The 20,686-nt window shown below is 44.9% G+C and overlaps 1 protein-coding gene across 1 annotated transcript in view; it reads left to right on the top strand.

Annotated features, from left to right (window-relative positions):
* Window positions 1–9,025: 9,025 nt before the first annotated feature.
* KLHL14 (kelch like family member 14) overlaps window positions 9,026–20,686 on the top strand; it is a 61,501-nt gene continuing 49,840 nt past the window's right edge. The window contains exon 1 of the mRNA XM_035553136.1: window positions 9,026–9,960. Coding sequence (XP_035409029.1) covers window positions 9,026–9,960 — 935 coding nt within the window. The remainder of the gene's footprint in view (window positions 9,961–20,686) is intronic.

Raw genomic sequence — 20,686 nt, 5'->3', positions numbered from 1 at the left:
ATTATGTGAACTAGATGCTGGACTGAAACAGCTGGCTGGGGACACGCAGGGCCTTGCCAGCCATTCTGTGATGACTTCTTTTTGGTTGCTACTGCCTGGGCCAGATTTGAACCAAGAAGCTGGGCACAACTGTCCATTTTGCTGAGAAGCAGAGAAACACTCCAGCAAAGTAAAGGGATTATGTTCCTGCTCCCATTTTCTCCCTAGGCAAAGTATCTGGTACCAAAGTTTTATCTTTCCGGAGCCTGATGAAAAAATATATATTTTCAGTTCTGTTCCTACCCCAGTTTGCTATTCTGCAGTTGGACCTAGTGGAGAGAAGACAGAGGTCCTTGTTTGTCTGGGTAGATAGTTGTGCTAGGTCTGAGCCGTTGCTGGAGCTCACCGAAAGCACAGTGCCCAACTCGTGAGGGTCAATGTCAGTTAGGGGAATAATGCTTGACCTTCCCCGGCCACATGAAGTTAAAGATTACCTGGTTTTAATCTCGTGTAGCTCTGTCTCTAGGTTCTGTTTTGTTTTGTTCTCTCAGCAAACTAGCTAACTTGAGTAAGCAGTTTCTGACTCTAAAAATACATTTTGGAATACAGGGGAGAAAGACCACAGGGAGAAAACAATATTGACTGTTTTCACAATGGTTAACAGCTCTGGTTACTGAGAAAGTGATACATCATCTCCACGGGGAGAGCTCTCCTTCTTCCCCTCTGCAGCAGAACAAGACCACATTATTTAGGCAGAGCCCTGTGGGCAGCAGCCAGGTCAGGAGGTGCTCTGTTATCTTAGAAAGATGGTGTAAAGCAAGGGGACACCATAAAACTTAACTTGCATTTCCTTTGCTTTTTTATGCTTTTGTTCATCTTTGCCCCCAAAATCATGGTAATGGAGAAATGTCTGGGTAGTCAAAGTCAAAGCTTCATTTTATTTTAATTCATTGGGAGTCAACATCCAATGGGTCCTCTCTGCTACATCCAAAGGAAGGAAACTATCTTGGGGCAGTGGAAAGGGAGTACTACGGGAAAGGTTTCTGTCCTCTGCATACTTAGTTGTGATGGAGAACAAAAGTCTTTGTCAGCAGACTTTGCTTGAAAGGGAATTAAAAATTCTTTGCAATTCTTCTTTCCCTTAAAAATGGTTAGTGCTCCTTTGGGGCTTGTGAGAGCCACGTTAAACCTATGGATTATGTATTAGATCAGTACAAAAACATGTTCTAAATCTTGCCACTGCAATCCAGCTAGTTCCTGTTGCTCTGAAACTTGCCATTGTTTCTCAATATGCTGCCTCAAGAAACCAAGCGACTGAGAAGGAGCACTGTCCCACATGGAGGCTGCTCCTTACAAAGCCTGACCACGACTTTGGAGAGGTTGCAGTGCCACTTACCACCACCGTGTCCTCCTCCTTGTTTTGCAGTGAGTCCTGTGTGCACCAAGCTGGGAAAACTCAGTCAAACTGAGTGGTGAATGCAGACACGTGTCCCATGTCAGGAGAACACTCCCTTTCAAGAGCACACTTAAGAATACACTTTGAGAAATGCTTAAATGCTTTCCTGAACAGAATTGGACTTAAGCACAAGAGGGTATCCTTTAATTTGGACTATGGTGCAGACACAATCTCTAAAGCTCGTATTGTGTGTCTGAATATCAAGTCCCAGAGCATAAGCTCTTCCGAGTGATGGTTAAAGGGTTCCTAGTTGTAGCACGGTTCTGTACAGAAGGATTTGCTTAATCCACCTTGCTTTTAGATTGCAATTTTCCCAAGCTTAGCTGCTTCTTTTAACAGTTCTGAGTTCTGCACCCCCCCAAGTTATTTTAATAATTCTTTCAGAGGCAATACCTTATATTCTGATTTTTCAGAAGCTACCGGTTTTCTACAAATTTTATTCATGTCATCTTGATTGCACAGCATTGCATTGAATGACTTTATCTTTTTATGTGGTTCACCCTGTTTCCTTTCTGGGGATTGGGAGAGGAAGAAGAACAGTTTGTCTTTCATCACTCTTCGGATCACTCATGTGGGGTCCAGTTTAGCATCTCCCACTCCACCACCACCAGAACTTTGGGTAAGCAGGGCAGAAGTCTGAATACCTAATGGTATTCTGACACTTAGTTGCAGAAAAATTTCTGTTCTGCATACATTCAGGCATAGAAACAATCATTCAGGATATGGCTATGTGCATAAATAAAACCAGCCAGCATTCCTGGAGGAATCTCAAAGCACTAGGCAAGCATCGATTAACCAGGGCACAACACAGGTTATCAGGATGCCTGTGACACCTCTGGTGCCAGTTGCGCCAGACTCTAGAGCCACACCATTGCAGCAGACATTGGCATAGCAAGCGTAATGGGAAACATTCAGAAATTCCCAGCCGGGGGTGGAGCTGGGCAGATGCGCTCAGTGGGGCAGATAGACCACAAGCTGGGAGAGCCTTGGACTGCACTAATGAAAACCCTTTTCAGCATTTGTTAACTGAAGCATGGAGATATTAAAGGCTGCACCTGGGTCAAGGTTGCTACATCTATATTACTAGACCCAAGATAACTTCTGATTTCAGGACTGTCTCCCTCCCAGCTCCTTGCAAGTCCTCACAGCTCCTTGGTTTCCATGGAACTGACCTCCTCCAGGAACAAGAAGACACCAGTAAGCACTGGATGATTCCCAGGTCCAAACCCCAAAATGTGCAAACAAGTACGGGTACAATCACCGTTCAGTAGTGAGAATCCAGAAGTCCAGATTCATGAGCTCTAACCTCACCGCAACCTCCTGCAATCTTCCCCTCCTGTCTTGTTCCTAAACACACTACCTGGCAATGGATTAAATAAGTTTGTCTATACATGGGAAGTGATGCCAGCTCTACCTTCAGAAGGACAACCTTATGAACTTCCACATCAGAAACTCCACAGTGGATTATACAACAACATTTGCATGAGTAGCAACATTATTGATAGCATCCAATACTCATCTATTGCTCATCTATTGTTGCTCATCTACTTGTAAAATTCTTGTATGACAGTAGGGACCTATACACCCAGAGATGTCCTAACAACTAGTATGGCTTCTTGTACAATGACAGTGCAATTTATTTGTCATCTTTACCTCTCTGGAAGGTCCCCAGAATAACTTTCTTTTCCTGTGGGTAGAGACACCATCCCCATCTGGCTGGTTCTGGTGAGCACTATCAACCAGTCATGTCTTTCCCATTATTTGAAATGTAATAGTGCCAGAAATGCAAGCTGTTGAGGGAGTTCAGCAGGCCAGATGTGCAGAAAGGTGACTTCTGTGCCCCAAAGAGTGAAGCCAGCTGAAACCCTGTTTCTGACAGCAGCCTCAGTGACAGAGGGGCAGGTGTTCAGATCTGACATCTATTTTTGCTCTTAATAATTAAGATCCTGTGCACAGATCTATTCTCCTTAGTCACCAGTGATAGGACCTGCAGGAATGGTGTCAAGCAGAGGCAGGGGATGTTTAGGCTAGACATCAGGAAGAGGTTCTTCACAGAGAGGGTTGTTGCACACTAGAACAGGCTCCCCGGGGAAGTAGTCACTGCACCAAGCCTGTTGGAGTTTAAGAAGCATTTGGACTGTGCACTTAGTCACATGGTCTAAAATTTTGGGTAGACCTGTGTGGTGCTAGGAGTTGGACTTGATGATCTTTATGGGTCCCTTCCAACTCGGGATATTCTATGATTCTATGATTCTATAACTTGTTGATTTTGGAGCTAGGCTGGGGTATCAATCTCAACGTATATTGCAACAATAAAATATGCAAAAAATCCCCCCAAACATCAATTGTAAAGAGGTATGTTTCATATTTCAAGCACAGATAACATAGAGAGGTTCAAAACTTCCTTTTTTTTTTTTTTTTAAATATGATTAGTTTTACTGAAAAGCATTTTCCTTGCTTATTTACTGTTTGTTCCCTGGGATTTAAAAGACAAAGCCTTATATTTTCTTGATGAAAAATATAGGAGGACCTCTTGCATGAGGACCTTTTCCTTGAAACACAAGATGTGATTTAGTTCCCTTTGCAGTACCGACCTCTCTACTACAAGCCTATGCAATGAGGCTTCAGTAACCTGAGGAGTCTGCAGGGTAGAGAGGAGATGAGTTGAGGGAAGACAAGGCACAACAGTTACTAACATCTGGTCTCCAAAACATGAAAGCATGGGATACTGTCCTCCATTATGAGGGAATCCTGCTTAGGGATAGAGCCCTATAGTATGATAGGGAAGGCTCAGGAGTTAGCAAGAGTTCTGTGCCTCAGGGGAGATGCTCTTTACTCCCAGCATTTTCCCTCAAGTCTGTGATGCCCTCAGGCTTATAAGCTAGAGACATAAAGTCCCCGTTTAAACCAAATGGCAAGTACATCTAGTTTAGGTCCATAGGAAAAAAAAAAAAAAAAAAAAAAAAAAAAAGAATCATTTTACATGGCACAGGTCTGGGAGTAATCAGAGAAGAAAGAAAACACACAGAATTTTCTGCTGACAGCTGCTGCCTGTAAGAGGTAAACTTTAATCTTCTACCTTGCAGATATAATGTGTAAGATTTTGAAGAGCACCCAAGTGAGTTAGAAGCTCTGAAGCCTCCCTTCAAAAGTGCCCAAGTCCATTTCGAAAATAACAAACTCTGGACTTCTGGAAATGTTTACCCAATGTGGTATAATTCAGAAAGCTTCGTGGCAGAAAGTTAAAAATCTGTAATTCGTAAATGACCACAAATCATATCCATAAGTAAGACTGAATTTTATTTTAACTTCAGGTAGTGTAGCAAAGTTAAATGAAAATTAGACAGGTCTTTGCACTACTGTGAAAATACAAACCAGTATGCTAGTCCCAGAAACTTGCTACACATTGACACAGACATATTTTGGCAGCTTACAATGGTGTAAGAGTGTGTGACATATCACTCAGTGGAAACTGATACAAAACCCCTTGGGGATTATTTACAACCATTACAGCAGTAAAGTTCAGCAGCAAAAGCATAACATAAAAATTGTTCTTCTCATCTACCACAGTTGGGAGACACCTAACATGACTGAAAACACCAGTGAAAACACTATTAAAAAAAAGAGGCATCTTGTAATTCGTTCACCTGAATGGGGCCAAAATCTGGGTGGCCAACATGGTACGGCTGGGAGGAAGGGGAGGCTCAACAAGAACAAAACAAAGAAAATGGTTTTAGACAAAGCATATGATGGTGTCATTCTTTTGGGAAAAATAGCATGCCCTAAAACACCAACTGTCTAATTTCTATTGGAAATGTCTTGCAGAAAGAAATGACCTACAAGGGAGGAGGAGGGGAGCTATCTGGTGAAGCAAAAAGGAAAGGTATGGCAGAACTTCTTTTTTAAGGTCACCAGAAAATAAATAAAAACGAAAACTGCCTTGATGCCTTTCAGTTTCAGTCCTTTGCATTCCTGAGCAATCTGACTCTGACTTTGTAAATGTGCTGGCATCCTTGGCCAAGTAAAAGAGAAAGACCATGAGACCTGGCATTCAAAGTCACGCACTCCTGGTGTGTAATTTAATAGCAAGAGCCTGAGTATTATCCGGGAAATGGGATGGGGCTTGTGGATTTCACATCAGGTAAAACTTTGCGTAAGTGTTCACTCCAGCCTTCTTTCACGTGCATGTCATTCAAGGGCATACATCCCACCTTTCTTTTTCTTTTTTTGACCACTGGAGGTTTGTCAACAGAAGATCAGAGCTATATATGTGAGGGTCCAATATATCATCAGATAAAGTGTGGAGAACACGTCCTCTACCAAAACACCCCTTGGCGGAAAGCAAAAGCTCAAAGTGCCTACCACGAGATTCCCTCTGCTTGTTACAACTATGAAGGAGCAAAAACCAAAGGCAAAACAAAGCCCCAAAGCATGGGCTGTGCACGTTTCTAGGGTATCAGATCTGGCAGAAAGTTGAAAGGTTACGTTTGTGAAATAGCAGCTGCTTTCCTGCCATTTGATTCAGGCTTCTGCATTGCAAAGTCTCGAAACTGAAAGACAAATCTGACAATATGCTAATCTTCCAATAAAAAAAATGTGACTTCTGAACCCTTATCTGTTGAAGAGCTGACAGTGAAGTTCAGAGACGGTTGTCTAACCAGACAAAACGATAGAGAAAATATGCCTTCAAACAAGATCATAAATCTTGAACAGTGCAGGGGAACAAATGTAAAGGGAACATTTTACCACTAACACCATTTAGTAGCCTCACTTTCTTTCTCTCCCCTCCACCCCTCCAGCCTCATCACAGTTGCAAGGAAGGAGGATGCATCCTGTCGGAGCAGTAATGTAAATACAATGGGGGGGGGGGGGGGGGGGGGCAGGGCGGGGGGGCGACAATATATCCAGTACTGAAAACAGACATTATCTCCATCGCATCCCGGGGGGGGGGAGAGCAGAGACACAAAACAAATCCTGTGTAACCTGAATACAACAGACTACCCCCCCAGCAGCACACACACACACACTCACCCACAAAAAGTTTGCATATTGCACAGGGCGCTTGAAGATCATAAATCTATGCATGAGAAAGATGTAGTGGAAATTTTTGGGGGGATTAGAGTTTATTTTTGTCATCTCTGTGAGACAGCTACTCATTCATCCAGATCACAGCTAAGAAAAAAGCTGGTCACAGAAATTAGCAGTTTCAGCTCAGCAGCAAAGTCGCCAGCCTGTGAAGGCAGAGAGAAATTGACTAATTAGCAATGCGCACTAAAACTTGACGGTTCTTTATAGAGAGAGAGAAGAGAGAGGGAGAGCGAGAGGGAGGGAGGCAGAGAGGAGGGGGGGGGGGGGCTCGCTTTTTCCCCTTCTTTCTTCCAAAGATGTTTGAAATCGCAGTCATTTACGCTCGACAATTTTTACAATAGCCTTGAGCCATAATTTTGCGAGTCTCTCCAGCATCCATCCCCCTGTATGGTCTCTCTCCACTGGCCATGCACGACCGTTTCTCTCCCCAACCGTGGATTTCCTATTACTCTCGTTACGACTCACTGAGCCCCAGGCCCAAGGATAATGATGTGTTGTTTCTTGGTAGCATAATTTGTCACACGTACATTTTTTCTTCTTCTTCTCTTGCAGAAAGCTCTGCGCTCTCTCTCTCTCTCTCTTTCTCTCTCTCTCCTTCTCTCTCTCTCGTACATTTTCTTGCTGTTGCTAATTCATGGTGATCAAATGATGTACGACAAAATAAATTGTAAAGAGTGACTGCTCCGAGTTGGGAACCAGAAGGTTTTTTTTTTCTTTCTTTCTTTTCTCTCCCCTTTTTTTTTTTTTTTTTTGAAGGAACGAGCAAACCTTTAAAAAGGAAGGACAATTGATTTTTTTGGGGGGGAGCTTAAGTGAACCTTTACTTTGGCAGCCTGGTTGTGGAGCAGGTAAGTTTCCGGCCTTGTGTCTGACCGTCTCCGTGCATTTTCTTGTGTCTCCCGATTTGTTTGTTGTCGGGGGAGAGGAGCGGGGTGTGTGTGTGTGTGTGTGTGTGTGTGTGTGCTGGAAGTGTGAGCGGGGGGGGCAGTTGTGTAACAAACGCGTTGCCAGAATAAACTCCCAATTGCGAGAAACGGGCAAAAACGAGGAAGAAAGAAGGGGAGGGAGAAAGAGGAGGAGTGTGAGTGTGTGTGTGTGTGTATATGTATCTGTGTGCATGTATGTATGTGTGTGTGTGTGTGCGGTGGGGGGGGGGGGGGGGGGGGGGATTGACCGGGTCCGCTTAAAGGGGGAGGCTCCGGGAGGTTTTCTCTTCTCCCGGCGGCGGGGAGCGGGGCTGAGCGGCGCCGGGGCAGGGAAGCGGCCGGAGGGAGCCCCCGGCAGCGCCGATAAATGGGGCGGGGGGGCCAGGGCAGGCGGCGGCGGCCCGGCGCTGGCGAGGAGCGACGGAGCGCGCTGCAATGGCAGGAGCGGGGCTCGGCGGGATCCCGCTGAGGAGGAGGAGGAGGAGGGAGGAGGAGGAGGAGGAGGAGGAGGAAGAGCAGCGGCGGCGCTCCCCGGGGCGGGATGCGGCCAGCGCGGGTCGGTGGCTGCGCAGCCCCCGCAGGTGCGGCCCCGCCGGCCCCTTCCCCTCCTCTCCCCTGCCGTCCCTTCCCTTCCCCTCCCCGGGCCCGGAGCAGGGGCAGGAGGGGGGCTCCCGGCCGGAGCGGGGCCGGCGGGCAGGGCCCCCCACGGTCCTTCCCCCAACTTGAACTTCACGCAGTTACCGGAGTTACGGCGGCGGCGCCGTCTGCGGCGAGGCCGGGCCGGGCAGGACAGCCGGGCCCGGAGGGGGGCTGCCTCCTCCTTCTCCTCTTCCTCCTCCTCCTCCTCCGGGGCGCGAAGTATCGCAAAGCCTCCCTGCCGGGGCGGAGGAGGGGAGGTGTGGGGGGCTCAGCTCCGTGCCCCCGGCCCGGGGATGGAGCGGGTCCCGGCGCCCGGAGTTGCCAAAGCCGGGAGTGGGGGGCCGCGGGCGGGGAGGCAGGGGGCTGTCCGCCTTCCCGGCGGAGTTTCAGCCACTTGGTAGTTTCTCCGGGCGTGCCGAGGAGTTCGGGGGGTTATTTGGTGTGTGTTGATTGCTCGGGTTTGGGGTTGGTTTCCTTGTGGCTTTTTTTTTTTTTTTTTTTTTTTGGGGGGGGGGTGGGGGTCAGCTTTGCAAACGTCCCCGGCTGCCTCGCTCCTCCCCTGGAGAGCAGCCCGGTTTGCACCGAGGAGGGAGAAGAAAGGGGTGGTGGTGTGTGCGTGGGGAGGAAGCCCCCAAATAAATCCCCTCTGGCCCTCCCAAGTTGTATCCCCCCCGCCTCCCCGAGCCAGCCCGTAGCCGGGGGTCGCCGCCCAGCGGGGGCTGCTCGGCCGGCAGGGGATCGTCCTGCCCCTCCAGGCGTGCCCAGCCAGCCTCCATGTGTCCTGCAGGCCTCTAAAGCTGTGTGTTTATTGTTGTGTCGTGTGTCGTCCCGTCCTTCCCCCCCCCCGCCCCCAACACCCCACCCCGACCCCCTTCCCCACCCCTCTGCCCAGGTTGGAGGAGGGTTTAAAAGGCAGGTGTGCCGGAGGCCGCTCGCCATGTCCAGATCCGGGGACAGGACCTCCACCTTCGACCCCAGCCACAGCGACAACCTGCTGCACGGCCTCAACCTGCTGTGGAGGAAGCAGCTCTTCTGCGACGTGACCCTGACGGCCCAGGGCCAGCAGTTCCACTGCCACAAGGCCGTGCTGGCCTCCTGCTCCCAGTACTTCCGATCCCTCTTCTCCAGCGGCGGCGGGACCGGCGGCCACCCGCACGCCCTGGGGCTGGGGCCCGGCGCCCAGGACGGGCTCGGGGGGCCGCCGAAGGAGCCGCCGCCGCAGCCGCAGGAGGAGCCCGGCACCCCGTCGTCCTCCCCCGAGGACAAGCTGCTGGCCAGCCCGCGGGCCATCAACAACCTGGTGCTGCAGGGCTGCTCGTCCATCGGGCTGCGGCTGGTGCTGGAGTACCTGTACACGGCCAACGTGACCCTGTCGCTGGACACGGTGGAGGAGGTGCTGTCGGTCAGCAAGATCCTGCACATCCCGCAGGTCACCAAGCTGTGCGTGCAGTTCCTCAACGACCAGATCTCGGTGCAGAACTACAAGCAGGTGTGCAAGATCGCCGCCCTGCACGGCCTGGAGGAGACCAAGAAGCTGGCCAACAAGTACCTGGTGGAGGACGTGCTGCTGCTCAACTTCGAGGAGATGCGCGCCCTGCTCGACTCGCTGCCCCCCCCCGTCGAGTCGGAGCTGGCGCTCTTCCAGATGTCCGTGCTGTGGCTGGAGCACGACCGGGAGACCCGCATGCAGTACGCCCCGGACCTGATGAAGCGCCTCCGCTTCGCCCTCATCCCCGCGCCGGAGCTGGTGGAGCGGGTCCAGTCGGTGGACTTCATGCGCACCGACCCCGTCTGCCAGAAGCTGCTGCTGGACGCCATGAACTACCACCTGATGCCCTTCAGGCAGCACTGCCGGCAGAGCCTGGCCAGCAGGTGAGGGGCGACGTGAGGGGACGGGGGGGCTCTGCCGACACCCGCGGCACCCCCGGGGCGATGCCGGGGCGTGTGGCGGGGCCGGGCCGGGCCTGCCGAGGGGCCGCGGGGTTAGGAGGGCCCCGGCTGCCCCGACCCTGGGGCTGGAGGGCGAGAGGGAGTTGGGGGCCTGCTGTAACGAGCCCTCACATGCTAATTTATCACCCCCCACCCCAAATTTTTAACAAGGAGTTGCATCTCCAGGGCGTTCTAACCTACAACACCCCTGTCCTAAATCCAGTTAACCCTTGTCTTTATATGCACATGCATAAATAACTGCATTATCCGCGCACGCCCCGTTATTGCCGGTGTTCAGGTGATGTCCGCGTTGTGCGGGGAAACTTGTGACTTCATAGTCCGGATGGCCACGGCCTGTCAGTTGTTTTCACTTAATAAGGTGATGAATCATGATGTCAGAGATTGGCAAGATGAGGTTGGTGTTGGGAACTGAAAGCACAGCATAGAGTTTAATGAATAGTAAATACACCCGAAACGAAAGAGGATTTTTTTTCTCCTCCGTTTAAAATATGTTTATACTTCATTTCATTCAGAAATGGAAAGATAATACCATCTTCCAAGTACAGTGTCACAGTAGCGCAGAAATCAACGCACACTTTGAATGTGATATTCAGCCTTTTAACTAAGAGGTGGCTACTCTTAATGACTTAACAGTTGCAAGAAAATATAATATATTATCTAAAATATTTAACAATGTGCTCCCATAGCATTAACGCAGAGGATTCTTTGTATCTTCACGTAAGAGGTACCCTGATGATTTAACTTCAGAAATGCTCTGCCTTCTTTTATTATCTCTAGCTAGCTGGCTCTGTTAGTGTTTTGTCATGCTTATCACCTTGCTCTCTAACCAATTCTCACTCCTAAACCCCACAATAAAAAACAAACACCAGCGTTTTGCAAGGTGAAATGTTGCTGAGACGCTGCTGTTACAGCTGGCGTGTACCCTCTGCATTTCAATATTCAAAACCATCGACTTTAAAAATGCAAAACCCGCCACCGACTTGTTAGTCAAGATTCTGCACGCCACCTGGGGCATGCCGGGGCTCCTGTCCTGGTGGATTGCTGAGATACCAGCGTGCTTGGTTCAGTGAAGATACCTTCCAGCTTCACTGGTCCATGTCATTTGAAGGATATGTAGTGGTGTTCTGACCACTGAATGCTTACAAGTGTCATGGATGCTGCAAGAATCTGATACTCCTGGTGCTGGAAGCTGGCTTTTCGTAAGCGGGAGTGCACATAAAAGGAGCGTACTTGAGACCTGGATTAGATTCAAAGTTGCGTTTACTTAATGGCTTATGGGAGAGTCCAAATACCAGCATTATTTTTGTCATAGGTCTGCATGTACGTGCAGATAATAGTATTTCAGGAGACCCTTAACAGTGATAGGTGGTAACACGCCATCACCTTTGCAACTTTAGCATGCGTTCAATGGCAGCGTTGTCACTGGCTTCTGGTGCCTGAGTTCTTTGGTGTTGTTGAAACTGAAGGGAAAGCATGCAGATTTCTGTTCTTTGTAAACGGTCATTAGAACTTACTCAAAATGTTAAAACATTGGAGATGTTGAAATACTCAGTGATACAAAATATAATTGGTATATTTTAATTTGAGGTCCTGGGAATTTATAAAGGTCACGAAGGCCCATTTTGAATCTTAATTATTTTAAGATTTAGTCGGGCTGCCTAAGTGCACAAATGTCTTCTTAAGCATGAATGTAAAAACAAAAAAGCATACCCAGGACTATAGAAATTTCCCAAATTCTGTTTCATGTTACCCATGCTGTCTTTAAAGCTGCAATTCTGACAGGTTGACATTCGATAAAATTTTATTTTAAGAAAGAAAATCCGCAAAGAGGTTCTTGAGTTACTAATTTGCAGAAACAAATCTTAAAAGTAACTGAACAGTTAAGTACCTGTGCAAGTAGATAAAAATTATTACACAGAGAAGGACTTTTAACTTAGATTACCTGTTCTGTGAGCAATGATGACCTTGGTAATTTAGAATTTTGTTTTATGAAGTTTAATGAAAGGTCATTCACAAAAGGTTCACATATCTTTAGAAAGAGATAAATTGTTCCTCTTGTACAGTATAATATATGCTGCATAGTACAGTATGTGTTAGTGAGAAGTGCAAGCGGCACAGAGCTGTAGTCACCTGCTGACAGAGTATAGAAGAAATTAGGAGAATTGCACTCAGAATGAGAATTTGCTAATAACTTTTCTGCCTTTTAAAAACTATATTATTATTTTTTTTCAATGTGCTACTTAAAAAAAAAAAATTGTACCTGTGTACAAATCCACTACCATTTTGGGGTACTTTGGAATTTAGCCTACTTACATTTTTTAAACAAAATGAGTGTAATGGGAAGCTTGATGCAAGGTGATTCTCCTCTGAAATCTAAACAGGAATAGCACTATTTTTTTCTTTTGAGCTTGTTCTTTATGTGCTAAATCACGTGCTCGCTTTCCTGACAAACACAAGTTTTTGCTGTTGCCAGGGCTGAAGAACTATGGGCAGCAATTTTGGATCATAATCCCATCTGTGCGCTGTGAGCAGAGTTATTCATAAAGTTTGTGTTACAAGCGCAGATCCTGCAGTGCTAGGAATGCCTGGACTGGGACCAGTGTCTGGTTTGTCTTTTGTGCTACATTTGTGGGACTCTGTCAAAAAGAGAAAGTGGTATTTACCTGCAGGGAGAGCAGATTTTTTTCTGAAAATTCCTGAGTGAAGGTAAATGCTTGAATGCTCCCATCCAATTTTGTAAAAACTATTTTTTCAAATAACAGCAACTAAATGATTGTTGTCTTAAAAACTTGAGAATAACATTCCCAACTTCTGAACCTTGCCATATACTCTTGAGTTTAGGACTTCCTCATGGAGATGGGTATTTCAGTTACATCTGGCATTTAACTCTAAGCAAGTTAGTAATTCTGTTGACTTTGCTCTCCCCTTCTTGGGTTTATGCTGGAACTTTCTGGCTTCTGTGATTTCCACCTAAAATAGGCCTCAGCATGTAAGCTGCTGCAAAAGCTTCCTGAGGCATACTCAATTCTAAGATCAATTGAAGAAATTCCAGTTGACTTCAGCGTAGAACAGATTGGGCCCATTATGGTGACCATGAACATAGGACTGAAATGGTTTTGGCTAAGCCTGAAAGACACGGGTAACTGTGCTGTGATGTGTTTTCTGTAGTTCTGAGAAGAAAAGGCATTTAGAGAGAACGTTCGTCTTCTAGTTATTTATTTGACTCTCAGGACTTCACTGGAATATTGAGTTGATTAAAATGTCTCTGTGGTTTATCATGTAATACATTTTGTATAATACACTCTATATGTTTTCAATTTTTAAAAAGTTCTGGGTTAGAGCATTACAATGTTGCTGGAAATAATTTCACTTTTAAAGATGAGTGAGCTAATGAGAATTACTATTGCTTCATTGTTTACTTGCAACAATGAAAATGGTTAAAAACACATCTCTGGTGTGAAGTGTCTAGTTTTTACCTTTAATTTTATTTGTGCTAATGCATAATATAGCTGTAGACAGAAAATGGAGAATTATAGAAAAATATTTAAATTACAGAGCTTATCATTAAATGTTTTACATAAACATTGTTGCTTTCTTATAGAACATTGTGATGATATTATGGTTTTACTTGCTTGTAACTATTTACAATTTTTCCTGTTTCAGACAGACACAATAATGTACTCTGGGAGGGAAGAGGCAGCCTGTTATAGCCCAGGAGTTGTTTATCAGTCGCAGAACACATGCAACTCCTATTGAAATCAATAGGAATTTGGGCAGGTTAGCTCCTGTATGGATTTCCAGGAAGAGCAGCAGAGAGATGTCTGTATAGCTAGATCAGGTAACTGAAGGCAGAGGAGAGTGGTGAAAGTAAAACCAGGAGGGGGGAAAAATACAGAAAAAGAAAGGAATTAAGACACCTCAGGGGAGAAACAGGTCCTAAATAAAGGAAGCAAGAAAGTACAAATGAGGGAGGGAAGAAGGGAGAGAAGTACAGCTGGGAAGGGAGAAAGAATAGCAAACCAAACAGGAAAACAGGGAACTGGGGAGGGAAAAAAAAAAAAAAAAGGCAAATAAAAAAGAGAGTGGTTGAAACAAAAGGAAAAAAAAAAAAACAGGAGAAAAAAAAAAGCAACTAATTCTTGGCAGAAACAGCAGCTGTTGTCAATAACAGCTGAGCATTTTAGTTTCTGGAAAACCTATTTCAGATGTGGGGGAGGAAAAATGGATGGGGATAAACCAACTGACCTGAGATGGAAAAAGTCATAGGCAGGAAATATGGAATTAGAGAGTGAAAGAGAAAGGAGGAAAATATAAAGACAAAGGGATAAGAAGGCTAAGCCTGACCATGCTGTCTGTTTTCTGGGTTCAGTGAAGTCCCAGAATGTACAGACCCAGCTGTTTTTCTATACTTTTGTTCCCTGAGTTACTAGACCTTCAAGAGATTAAAAGTGTGAATTCTGATCCTACCGAAGCTGATTGTAGTGGTTTGTATTTTTCTTTTAATTTCAGCAGAGAGAGGGTGTCATCCAGACTGTTTTGTATTTTGTCATATTAGTGAAAATGTCAGGAAAATTAAACTGACAGGGGATGAAGACAGTGTGACCAGTTTTCACTCAGTAGAAAGGTGGTCACTGTTGATGAAGAGGGAAAACGTAAAGTGAAGAACAGCATGAGACACTAGCATTTATGCAGAAGACGCATATACCCAGTCTGTTTTACTTTCTACAGAGGGGAGATTAAAAATCTGAACAAACTGGTTGTCTCTTGGCAACTAAATAATTTCCTTCTTGAATGCACTATTGTCTGCGTATTTTATAGTTCAATTTGACTTCTTTTCCTGCTAAGATTTTCATAGGATCTCATTGGGTATGTTTGATGGTTGTAAAAAAAATAAATAAAAATTGCTTGTTTGTTTCCCTGAACTACATTTTCATGTATTCTAGTAACTAGCCACCTGACTAGATCCCTTTGTGATCCTAATGCCAATATTTGAATTTTTAACTAATATTTGTTCTCATGGTTTATTGCAAATGAGAAATATTCAGACTCCAAATTAATGTCCGGATAAAAACCCCACCTTAAAATGTACTTGAATTACTAACGTTTGCATTACAGTGTGAATGAAGTGAACGTGAGGCTTGGGTTTATTTCAGTGGGCTTTGGATCAGGTCTTATGTGCCTGAATTAATATCAGTAAATTGTTCCTGTGCCAGGACTCTCTCAGCTGAGCTGCAGAAAGGAGACTGACACATTAGAGGCTGCAGGGAAGTGAACCACAGAACTGTAGTCAGTTTAATCCTAGTTAGTCTCACCTACTTGCCTTACTTGCCTTACATGCATTTATTTGCCTTTGCAGCCAGGCTGGCGCTGAAGTGCAAGTGGAGAGATGTCTGAATATCCAGGAGGAGGGAGGACCACTGCTGTGGGTCAGTCCTTTGGAGCCTTCCTAATGGCATGTGTAATCCTCAAGAGCTACGGTAGCATTGGGGAGAGCCACTTTCTTGGCCCAGTTACAGTACTTGTTAGGAGAAAGGGAATTTATAAAGAGGATTTAATGGTCTCTCTTACGGGCAATTGTCTTTCCAGCAGCTGTAGATGAAGAAGGGGTGCCAAGTGTCATGTGCGCCCATGTTCTGGTCAGAGGTACCTGGCTGGAGTTTGTAAACTGCCAGCCACTCCTGATTTATCTCCGTGGGCAACACTTGGTCCCAGTATCTCTATATCTTTCCCCATCTCTCTTTTCTGCACCAGAATTTCAGTTCCTTTAAAATCCCCTGCTTCCAAGTCTCTTGAACCTCCAAACTACTCATTTTCCCTTACCAGTCCCCCTCATAGGCTCCTCCTTGCTCCCACACCGCTCTCCCAGGTGGGACACCTCCCCACATCCATCCTACCTGAGCTTCACCTTCTCCTGCCCCATCTCTCAAATCCTCTGCTGCTGTCGTCCCCAGCCCCCCAGTGTGCCTTTCACCAGGCTCCCTACTTCTCACAGACTGATGCTGTCTGCTCCACACCTTTCTGCTCAGCTCTCCTGCTGCAGCTGGTTGGGCTGTGCTGCTCCTCGGCTTTCCCTCACCCTGCTCCTTGCGGCTTCCTCCCCCTTTCTGGCTGCTGTCCTTCTCTTTGGGATCCTCCTGCGGGAGTGCCGCCTGCGTTTGTTTCTTGCAGGGGGGGACAGAAATGCAGGCACAGGCTGCGTTTATTAAAATTCACCTGACAGAAATCTGAAGGCAGAGCAGTAGAAGATGGAAACCCCAGCCTGGTGCTATTTGCACCCTTTTCTGCATACATTGACACATGCATATAGATATATCTGCCTGTCTAAACTTTTTCCAAGAGGGGTAATAATTCGCTGGAAAAGTCAGGGGAATTCTTCCAAGCCCCCTTGTTTTAGAGGGAAAATGAAGTTAATTTAGGAAAAAAAAAAAAAAAAAAAAAACCAACAAAACACTCAAGCCACTAAACCGCTCAAACTGAGGATAAAGTGATGGAGAAAAAGGGAGCTTCCTGTACTTAATAAATAAATAAATAGATAAATAAATAATGCCACTTTCCACGATCTGCAGCACTCTGTGCAGCTCATTCACAAATCCTATGGATTCCTGAAAGAGTGGAGTTATCTCTCGCAAGGTCCTGTGCTGTTCTTGCCCAAGCTTTGGCAGCGCAGTCCAGAACTGTTGTGACAGGGAGAACATGAGCCACAAATGCTGTAGAGACTCCTAAATAAGGGCATTCCCTATCAAAGCCCTTGTAGTGTGATTTGGTTGTACCATTTACAAATTAGGATCAAGGTGAACATCCCACACACCTTTTTTTCAGATGCCTGCATGTCCTGTCTTGAAGCTTTTCTGTCCTCTTTTCCTGACACACATTCCCCTCACATGGAGAGGGGAGAGAGAGAGGAGAGGGTCATGCAGACCCTGTCTGCAATCAGTCTTTGAAGGCATTTTGTTGCCTTGGATTACTGTAGTTTATCCCTAGAGTGGAAGAATACTGAGGTTCTGAGTCTGTAGCTACTGACCAGTAAATGAAGCAGAGGTGGAACGGTGTAATTATTTCAGTTTACACTCAAAGAGAAAGTACAACAAGCCTTGAGGGCAAGGGAAACAAGGAGAGCAAACACAGAGCACAAAATCAAGGCAAAGTATTTTTCCAGAAAAAAGAAAAAAGCGGTTCTGTTAAACACACCTTATGGAAAAAAAAATGCTCATACTCTGTAGAAACAGCATTTTATCTTTTCACACTATTCTTATGTTTTAAAAATCAAAGCAGTTTCATAGCTAGCAAAGTAAGTTGTTATACTTTGCAAAGTATGGCCTGAAAAGATTAAACATCAGAGTTAACTGGAATCCTAAATAAAAGTTTTTGGTTGGCCTCCACTGCTCTGTAAGCTTCCCTTTCTGTTGTTGATGTTGTTGAAGAAGATCTTGCCTGGAATTACAGGTTTACCAAACTACCATCTAAAGAAATTAGAGAATATGGGAAGTAGAAATTCATTACTAGACCCTTTCTGGCATCATTTTTCATATTTGCTGGCTTCCTGAAATTTTCTTTAAGGACTGCCATGCCTATTGCCATTAGTAGTCAACACTTCTTGCTGTATTCTTGGAAAGCAGACAATGAACTTTGAGCAAATACTATCAGCTGCCAAGTTCAGTGGAAACAGACGGTTTGCACTGAAGCTGGAAGCAAATAGAGGTTGATGCCACAGTGGGTTCTTCTCATCTTCCCCTGACTGCTGCCTCGTTTCAGGAAGAAAAAAAAAAAAAAAAGGTAACCCATCATAGTCATGTGAGGCAGCAGCAGGTTCTGCTGCTTCTCCTCAGCTTCCTAAAGAAAAGGAGGCTCAGCTGGGGAGAACACAACCTCTGATGCGGAGACCTCCTGTAGCCATAGACATCCAATACAGAATCAAACAAAAAAGGGACTTCCTGACTTCTCATGGTCACGTGAAGTTGCATGTCAGTAAAAAGAGCTGATTGAAATTTTTCAAGAGAAAAATGCACTTGACCACCCTGAAGGGTTCTATAAACATTTCGATTTTACCACCTCTGTCTAAAAAAAAAAAAAAAAAAGAGGAGGAGGGGAAATCAAATTTCAAAAGTATTTAGCTTTGATGTTTTCTTTGGTTTTATTTTTTAAAATACTCAGAATGAAGGGAATTTCTTTAAGATTCTTCAGAACTGCCAAGAGTATGGTAAATCAGTTGTTTGCATAGTTTTGCCAATACAATTCATGACATGGGAGACTTTGTGACTCAAGTGCCAGTATAAGATTTGCTATTAAAATTACTGTGATTTAGGTCCCTTATAATGCTTCAGATATTCGCTGAGTTGCTAGTAAGGTTAGCTTCAGCATTCGGCTCTTGGTGAATTTAAAGATGTGTTCAGCTGATCTATGTGTGTGGATGTCGTCCTTATAGGAGGTGTAGAAGGCAATTAGGCCTGCAATTGCAATGCTGGAGCAAGGGTTCACAATAAACTTCCACACAAAGAGAGTTGGTTGCAACCTAACTGTGATGCAAAGGGAGTGATACATTTGATAAAGGAAATGTTCAGGGAGATAAGCTTATCGCACAGACGATGCATCCATTAAAGCCTGTCTCAAGCTGTAAGGAACAATGGTGTTGTGTAGGGATAGAGCAACCTTGACAAAACTCCTTATGGGAAAGCTGCTGCAAACCTTTCTGAGGAAGCGGTACCAGTCTCCTGTCAACATGAAGAATAGGCTGGTGATACAGGGAGACAGAGATGAAAAGGACATTCCTCTGGGTTCCTCCCAAAGAAACGCTGATGATAGATGCCACTCTTCCAGGAAACTGGCCCACCCCTAAGACAGCTAGTGGATCAGAAGATCTTACTCCAAAAGGAGGAGACATTCATTTCAAATATTTTCCAGCTAAAAAAAATACCCTAACTCTTTGAGATGTGCTTAGAGACCATTATAAATTAGTAGCAGCAATGGGATTGGAGTCATAAAGAAAAATCAGGTATTCAGAGCTCCAAACACTTTGTAAGTTATTTTAGTGCAAGGAATGGAAAAATGCTTAGCAACTGTAGATGTAAAGGCATTTAAAGCAAACCTTAACTTGTCATGTAACTTTTCCGCATTTCATATGGCTTGTCAGACATAAGATTCACTTACGTGTAGACTTTTGCTTTTTAGGTGGAGACAAAAAAAATTGCTTTTGGAGCTACCAGTGACTTGCCTTCTTTCTCATGCAGTGTTTTTTTTTTTTAATAAATAAAATGCACTAGAAAATAATAATAATAAAAAGAATCATTTGAGTAGATTCATAGGAAAAAAATAAGACATCTATGTCCGCATCCCAGCTTAGTATTTATGATCCTAAAATTTGGTCTGTTGTCAGTCAGCAGGGCTTTGCAATATATAGAAAACAGGCAGCAGAGCAGGTGGGTCTTGGGCATCACCAAATAATGCTTATTGGAGGTCACTGCAAGCTTTGCTGCAATGAAAATGTGTACTCTGGGTTTTCTGTTAAGCAAGTTTATAAAGAGAATGAAAAGATGAAAACAAGAATCTTCATGGCACTAAAGTGAACGGTCAGACTGGCTTTTAGGTATGATATTAATAGAGTGTTTTTTCCTTTGGGTGGGCTTTAGCAATAGATGTGCCCTAGAAGAGTAAGAAAAATCAATTAATGAAGAAACTTATGTTCAATGTGTTTGTGAAAATATTTTGAACCTAAGAGCTAAATAGTTTCTTGGTCATAATTTGCAAAGAGACCTATGTAATCCTCAGCATGCTTTAGGTCCTGACAGAACAGATGTTCTTTTAGGTCTGTCCATTGCCCACAAGAAGAAGGATATTCCCCGTGGGTCAGAGTTGCAGCAGAACTCCATGGCTGCAAGACTTGGTCTGATGACTGTGGAAGGTTAGGTCCTTGCCCTGGCAGTGCTGTGGGGTTGGGAAAAGATTCTGGATGCTTACTCACCTACAGATTGCAATGTTTGTTAATTCACTGACATGCTAACAAAGCCTCACAAAATGTCTCTGTCCAAAATAAAGCTTGCATTCTGTCTTACGGCTTTCATCAAGTTCGTAGTTAACTCCTGGATAATGATATTTTCTGTCTATTAAACATGTGTTGCTAATCATGGCTATCTTTGCAGTCAACTGCAGAAGCCAAAATCCATTGAAAGAAGCAGTTTTCATAAGATGCTGTTGTTGTACTGAAATGCCTACCCAGGAGTGAGGAAGATAATTGCTAAAGATCTCATAACATGTTCTGTGATGGCAAAACAGTTTCTTCAGTCACGGGTAAATGCATGCCTGCATCATCAGTTCAGATTTGCAGACAGTGACTGGCTTGTCCATTATATTTTTGTTGGACACAAAACTCCTTCAGAGGCCTTTTTGGAAGAAAAATTTTGCAGAGGACCATCCTGGTTTCTGAAGGTTATATTAAGCCTTTAGTGTTAACACACAAAAGGTCGGTAACCGAAATGCTAAGGACTGTTTATTTATCTGTTTATTATGTTGAGCTTGGTTTCCAAACATTACTGCAATACTTTGTTTCTGCATACTAACACAGGCCAGTTTTTCTGAGGTTCTTGCTACTTGTTTTGACAGTATCACAATGTGTTATCTTCCAGTTTCTCAAATCCTTTGGCCTGCTGAGATTTGT

Source organism: Cygnus atratus, chromosome 2 (assembly GCF_013377495.2).
Source record: "Cygnus atratus isolate AKBS03 ecotype Queensland, Australia chromosome 2, CAtr_DNAZoo_HiC_assembly, whole genome shotgun sequence".
Classification (NCBI taxonomy): domain Eukaryota; kingdom Metazoa; phylum Chordata; class Aves; order Anseriformes; family Anatidae; genus Cygnus; species Cygnus atratus.
The sequence above is the reverse complement of the archived record's forward strand: the minus strand, read 5'-3'. Positions and strand labels throughout refer to the sequence as shown.